Genomic DNA, 7614 nt, shown 5'->3' with positions numbered 1-7614 from the left:
AAAATAAAAATGGCTCATAATAACTGGCTAAAGCAAATATAGTTTTTCTTTCCATTAATAATTCTGGGACTCATGACTCTTCAAAACGTGTAAAATTATAGATATTTTGTTCACATGAAGTTAAATTAGGCAGAGGAGATCTGTCTGTCTGTCTGTGAGGATGCACTGCCATCCAGTGGTGAAGAGGTCACCATCAGCACAGTCACTGATCAGTCCCTGAGTTGTCTCCTCTGGAAATGCGCATTGTGCACAATGTGCCATCATAGTAGGGGCATTAAATTCCATATCAAAATTCTTGTCGTTTTATAGCCTGTCTACAGTCCAGAATAGTCTTTTATTATTTGTGTCGTAATAAATATAAGATGTATGAAACAACTGCCCAGGTAATCACATCCTGTTCTTGATGCAAAACACAATCCATATGAAATCACATCTGAAACAAAAGAAAAGAAAAAACTTCGTGAGTCATTGCGCAACTTTTCAAGTAGAATAAAGCAAGTTGACTGGTTTTGGCGAGATTCATTTCCCACAGTTCCTCTGGGTTATTTTTAAATTGACATAAAGTTCTTAAACTCACACATGATCAATTTTGTGGCTTCTCTTTGGGCATTTGTTACAGTTTCAGCACACACTGCAGACGGAAAACCTCTCCCAAACCAAACCAAGCCCCCCTCCTGCTGGTGATGCTTTGCGCAACTGCGTGACGAAGTCCATCATAATTAAAACACCATCTCACCACTCAGGTCCAAGTCAAGTCAAGTTGTTCGTCGCTAATGTCTGTCTTGGAGCTTACCAGTTAGAGGCAAAATTCCAGTAAGCTATGGAGAAGTTTGACTATGTTTTAATTAGCTTATATGTTCTGGTGTCCTTTGGCACTTGTCAGCATCATGTACGCACGCGTGTCGGTCCGTGGAGACACCGGATTCAGTGGGAGAATAACGGGCAGGTTTACAGTTTACTGAGCACTGGGGCTCAGTATCGTTTACCGTCACAGAGCAGGAGACGCACCCAACTATTGCTGACAACAAAAAACCACTTCAACCAAGTTAACCCGCCTGTTGCGCTCAGTAGATCCACCAGAACCAGATCTGTTAACGTGGAAGGCGCAGTCAGGGGTCACCAAAACGACCACAATCAAATGGATACGGCGGTTCTGGGTACTGATGCAGATCAGTACATGCTCGCTGCGCTGCGGCCAAGTGTACATAGGTCCCCTCCACGCATGGAAACCCTCAGAACTGTGAGCTACGGCGCAAACCAGGTACCATCTAATGGGACTTCTATTCAAGAGTTCTCCGGCAGTGGGGTCCCACGAGGAGGCAGGAGTGCACCTGGAGATGACTTTGGCGCACAACAGCACAATGTGTCACTGGTAAGAACCCAAGAATTAACGCACAGCCGTCTGGACAGGGTGCATCCCGGGAGCCCTGACTCGCCTGCCACATCTTTATTGGTCACTTTGACTGAGGACGGTGGGAACACGCGTGGAGTCCCACCGGGGGCCATCTCAGGAGATCGCCGGGTCGCGCAAAGAGTGCGCTCACTTACCAGAGTCTCTCCAGAACCTCATGACTCTCCCACAGTACAGCAGTCCAGCAACACCGTGGACATACAATCTCCTCGTAGAAGTGTAGATGCAACAGATACCGGTGACCCACGAGATCCCCACAGCATCCATCACAGGAACTCTGTTTTCTATAATGTTTACCCACCAGACTACAGGAACAGGCAGACCGCGCCCGGCCCCCCCGGAACAGGCTACGGCACCAGGTTCTTCCACAACGGTGAGGCAGGCGGATGTGATTTGGATACACATTTTAACAAAAAACAAAACAAAACAAAAAACATTAATTATTTTGCTAAACATATACAACACACATAAAAAGGAACAATCGCAGCTCGTCTATAAAGATTTGAAGCTGTTTGATTATTATGAGCAGAAATAGGTTTTGATATCTGACAATGTTGATCATTAATATTTCGATTAATCACATCAATGACTTAAATGTAGAAGATCGTTTGTATTTGGTGATTTATACCGTTTAAATCCAGTCACATATCAGTTGACATGTATATTTTTTTTCTACAGGTCTGCCAGATCTGATACCTGACCCATACTACATCCAAGCAGCCTCTTACATCCAGAGAGTACAGATGTATGCGCTTCGCTGTGCTGCTGAGGAGAACTGCCTCTCCAGGTGCACAGCTTTATTTGACCTAAATCTGCTAATAATCCACCATTCAGGGGAAGATAGGCGAATTTTCTTCAGATGAACGTTTTACTACACTTTTTACTAAGTGAAAAATATAAATCACTAGGCGGTGCTTGCAAATATGACAAGAAAGCAAAGGTAATTATTCCTTTGTAGGTGCCACATAAGGATGTTATAACTAACATCCTACTGGAGGATGAAGACTATAGTCTTCATCTGACTGGATGCTAAAGCTGAGTGGCAAAGTGGCACATGGCAGCTGTCAGAGATTCCTTCCTCTGATCTGAGCGGAGTCCTTGTCAAGTAAAAAAATAAAAAACAAAACAAAAAAAACCAGGAAAAGCATAGCAAGATCACAACACGCCTCTGCAGTAAATCACCATATCTGCTGAGGTCAATGAGCAGGAGAGGGTTTTTTGTGCGGTGTACGTTGCGTAGAGTGTAGTGTACCTATTGAGTACTTCTGCACACATTCCAGCTACACTCTCAGACTTTGGAGGTAATGTTGGCTACTCTCGTGTTTCCTTTTCCTGCAGGTCTGCATATCATCCAAGTGTGAGTGATCTGGATTACAGAGTACTGCTGCGGTTCCCACAGCGAGTCAAGAATCAAGGAACTGCAGACTTCCTCCCAATGAAACCCAGACATGAATGGGAATGGCATAGCTGTCACCAGTGAGTTCACTGCTAGAATATCCATAATAACACAAACTGATGTTTGCAGATTATGGGAACATCGAGGTTTAAGGTACCAGCTAAAGCATTAAAAAGTCTTAAAAGAATTTAAGAATTAAAAGAAAGTTGATGTGAGAAGATTAAGAATTTTTCTATGTTGCCTTCAAGTGTTGTTTTCATAAACTGCTGTTGTGTCATAATAATAATTTATCTATCTATACAGGCATTACCACAGTATGGAAGCATTTAGTAACTACGATTTGCTGGATGTCACCACTGGTCAAAAAGTTGCTGAAGGACACAAAGCCAGCTTCTGTCTGGAAGACACATCATGTGACCCAGGAGTACGACGGCGCTTTGCATGCACTGCTCACACTCAAGTCAGTCTACTCTTGCTCTTTCATAATGTGTTTGCTTCAGCTTTGGCCCGCTATTTAAGGCTGTGTGTTGATACTTTTCGTACAACAAAACTGAAAATAAGCAGATTGATGTAGGAAATGAATCATTTAAATACGTTTTTTTTGTTGTTTTATTTTTGTTTTTTCAGGGGCTTGGTCCTGGTTGCTATGATACTTATCATGCCAACATCGACTGCCAGTGGATCGACATCACTGATGTACCACCTGGCAACTACATCCTAAAGGTGGGATTCCAATAATAACTAACTTATTTATCCGGCAATGATTTAATTAAACTAGAACCATATGAAAAGATCTTAACTTTTTTCCAGGTAACAGTGAATCCGTCTCAACTGGTCCAGGAGTCTGATTTCTCCAACAATGAGTTGAGATGTGACATCAGGTACACTGGAAGCTATGTCCAAGCAAGAAACTGCAGGATTGTTGTGTAAGTCAGCACATGCTGTTTTCACTTTTTCTAATAAATTACATCAAAAGGGCTCCACTCATTCTAACTCTATTTTACAGGAGCTGACCTGCTGAAGACTGAAAGTTTCATACAATAACATGAACTAAATAGCTTCTTTTTGCTGGTAATGTACAGCTGCTACTCTGTTTGTCATGACTATTCTTTTTATTTATGTCATTTGATGTGTCGTAGCTCCAGCCAGCCGGAAAAAGTAAAGTTGGATTACTTATGAGGATATTAATCTTTAATAGATTTTTTTAAGCTGTGCAGACTTGTCAATAGTGTTATTACACTTCTGAGTATTAGAGATTTAAAATGATAAATGAAGGTGATTAAACTCACTCAGTCAGACTGTACAAATAAGTTGGTGCTTTTTTTTCAGTGGCCCTGAATTTAATAATTCTGATTCAGCTTTATTTGTATAGCGCCACTTTACAACATTGTTGTCACAGGGCACTTTACATACCACACATGAATACATATATGTTAAAAAAAAGCAGTCTGTGACAGCGTTCACAGTGTGTGTGTATATATATATATATATATATATATATATACACACACCGATATATATATATGTATATATATATATATATATATATATATATATATATATATATATATACATATATATATATATATATATATATATACATATATATATATATATATATATATATATATATATATATATACACACACACTGTGAACGCTGTCACAGTGTGTGTGTATATTGTCTTAGGTGTGTATTTGTAATAGCATGACTGTGTGAATTCTTTCTTTTTAGTGGATGCTATCCAAGAACAAATGTTAAGTTTTTAACACAACGAAAAGTTTTTGACTGTCTAAAAAATGTTGGGAATTGGGATTGTATTTTTTAATAAAGTTTGTTTGGACTTTTTAAAACAAAAATAACTGAAGACTGATGCCTTGTTTTAAAGGATGGATCAAAATGATCACTGCTGATGGGGTTATTGAAGTAGATTTTCAATAAATCATACAGTGCCAAATAATAGCACATCTGCTGAGGAATATTTCAGTGAAGGGTGGCGCAGGTTTTAATTGCATATGGAGTAGCAGACCACAGAGACGTAGCTGTAATTTTTATCATTTTGCACACTTGTATCCCAAAACAGCAGCAGAATGAGTAGTGCATCACACCATGCGTCTGTTTTTTTGCATGTTTGCTGTGTTGTGTTAAAGCAGGTAAATGATTAGAAAAACATTAATTCAGCTGGCAATAGCTTCATGTGAGACTTCTGAGAAGTACCCGGTTTATTTATACTTTGTCATTGGTTTAGAACGTATGCTGTCTGGCTGGTGCTTGAAAACAGTCCTTCTTTTTTCTTCCTTTTTAATGACGGTGTTTTTGCCGCCCAGTACAAATGCATTACTGCATAATATTGTAATGTTAAACGTAGTTGAAAAGCCAGAGGATAAAATGTTCTTTTTAATATGGTGTTTTGTCACGAACAACATTTACTTTTAAATCCCTGTATTTGACCAGCTGAGTGGACAACTCTGCAACCACAGAAAGGTGAAGCCACAAGGCTTTTGAAACTAAACATGATCACTGAAATGTTTTTTTTATACATGAATAGAGACCATTTTTATGGCAAGTGGAAGTTGTCAAAAACTTAAACACGCAACTTTGATAATTAAGTAATTAAAAGAAAAAAACTATGTATGAAGTGAGCAGACATGCAGGTGGGAGCTGGAGTCATGCTGAATGCTCCTCTTATTGGTAAAGTTCTCTGACTCACTTGCATAGTTTGACGTATGACAACATCAGGTCACAGACAGCAACCAACGTCTCTACTCCTTCACATAGTTATGTTGGGAGTTTGTTGTAAGCATTAATGAGGTAATCTCCATTTCCTATTTTTACACCTGAGAAAAGCAGATGGAATTTTTAGTGGCCTGAAATACTTGCTTGCAGAGATACATAAACACAAATGATCTATTTGCAAAACATCAAGCTTGAATCCACTTCACCCATCATTTTACCCAATTATGGCCTCTCCATTTAGCCTACACCATCTTTGGCAAGAAATTCCTGCAGAGGTGAGCCACTGATGTGAATCTGAGTGTGATGTAAGGTCAGGATAGAACCCCCTCCATCACTCCAGGTGCTGTTTGCTCAGGGAAGGCCAGCATGCTAAGCCTGCAGGGCGTGTAGGATGGACAGAGCTGCCAGCCACCCCTGCTGGAGATGGCGAGGACAAGAGAAATTCCACAGATCCCCTGTCAGCCAGGAAAACTTAACTGCAAACTGCAGACATCAGCGGCTCATCCACTGAGCCATTCTTACTGCAGGCCGACCGTCTGTGAGGCTGTGCCCAAAGGACTTACTGTCTGAGACTCCTAGTCAATAAGTGTGTGAGCCAACGAGCCAGACAGATATACACGAAGGTCCTCAGTTTGTTCTCTGAACAGACGTAAAGGAAAGTTTATCTGGAGATAAAATAAAACATTTTTTTTTTTTATAGTCTTGTGCTTCTTTGTTTGAGAAAAGAAAATTTTGTGCCTGATGAAACTGATTCAGGATCAGACCAAGTGTATATTCAAGACGGCTCAGTGCCCGTGATAGATCGGTCATTGTGAAGGACACTGCATATCTCACTTGGGAGATATGTACAAAGATATGTTGAATTTACCCACATAATGAAATGTCCAGAATCATTTTTCACAGAGGATTTCAACAAACCAACTAATATTAAATGGGTATGAGGTCAAAATTAATGAGTCAAATGATAAGCATTAGGATTAATTTGTGGTGTGCAACCAGTATTTTAATATAATTTTTAAAAATCTTCTAATTTGCTTGTTTCTTTTTTTTTTTATTTATTTTTTTAACAAAAACAGGCTCTTTAAATGAGTTTTTTTTAGTCCACAGAATGGAATCTGCTTTATATCAGCTGTTTAAACCTTAAAAAGCTGCTAAATGAAAACTTTTTACATACAAAAATAATGTATTAATATTTATGACTTTCTCCTGGTTGTGTAAAGTCTGGAATATGAGCTTGCTGCTTGCATCATGAATAAAAAGAACTGGCGCCGACTTAATGCTCATGTTTCCTGTCTGTGGCCTGTATTTGCTTTTTGTATAATTGTTTGTCTACAGCAAAGAGCGAAGTTATTTGTGCTAACAGAAGGAAAATTACTCATGTTACAAATATTTTTCTCTCCTGTGACACAGCTGTGTGTCTGACATCCTGAGTGGTGCAAATAATTTTTACCTGCAAGGACAGGAACTCTTTCAGTCTGACCATTTACACATCATTAGATTCAATGGCTTTCCCTGTTTGACCTGCAGCTGATCACTGCAATACTTTCTGTTCAGTTCTTTCTGGAGCTGCTGTGTAAATATTAGAACGCCTAACTGGCTGCCTAAGTGAAAACACAGCACGATTAAATCTAATATTGTATTATTTTGGAGCCGGGAGGTGGATTTGCACAGGGATGGGGAGGTGATGGGAGAATGAAGAAAATGAGCAAGAGGACGGACAAGCTGTCCAGCTGAAACCCTCCATTTGTTTTGGGTCTGAATTTTGCTCTAAATGTTCATACTGTTTTATAGGTTTTGCACATGAGTGTCAGACGATGTTATGGTGTTTCCTCTCATACCAAACGTGTTCATCCATCATGCTTCATATGGATTGTGCTTTATGGCTTCAGAGGCATGAAAACCCATACATGCAGACCTGGGAAAGCTGGCGTCTCCTGTAATACAAATACTCTGGAAAAAAAGAGAGATCATCAGCACTTGTTACAGGAGAATGTTACATGTTTTTTTGGGGTTTTTTTTGCCTGACCTAAGTGTGTTTGCATAAGACATTTTGTGAAAGACTTACATGTGA

At 39.6% G+C, this 7614-nt stretch overlaps 1 protein-coding gene across 1 annotated transcript; it reads left to right on the top strand.

The window, feature by feature from the left end:
* Nucleotides 1-820: 820 nt before the first annotated feature.
* On the top strand, nucleotides 821-3737 carry loxl5a (lysyl oxidase-like 5a; the record flags this gene model as incomplete). The annotated part of the gene is made up of 6 exons (XM_079245640.1): nucleotides 821-1784; nucleotides 2090-2198; nucleotides 2750-2887; nucleotides 3111-3267; nucleotides 3435-3530; nucleotides 3618-3737. The coding sequence occupies 6 exons, from the start codon at nucleotides 821-823 to the stop codon at nucleotides 3735-3737; spliced, it is 1584 nt and encodes a 527-aa protein (XP_079101766.1).
* Between the last annotated feature and the right edge of the window lie 3877 nt (nucleotides 3738-7614).

The sequence above is a fragment of the Telmatherina bonti genome, assembly GCF_933228915.1.
Source record: "Telmatherina bonti genome assembly, chromosome: 8".
Taxonomy (NCBI): domain Eukaryota; kingdom Metazoa; phylum Chordata; class Actinopteri; order Atheriniformes; family Telmatherinidae; genus Telmatherina; species Telmatherina bonti.
This window is presented reverse-complemented; position numbering and strand designations above follow the sequence as displayed.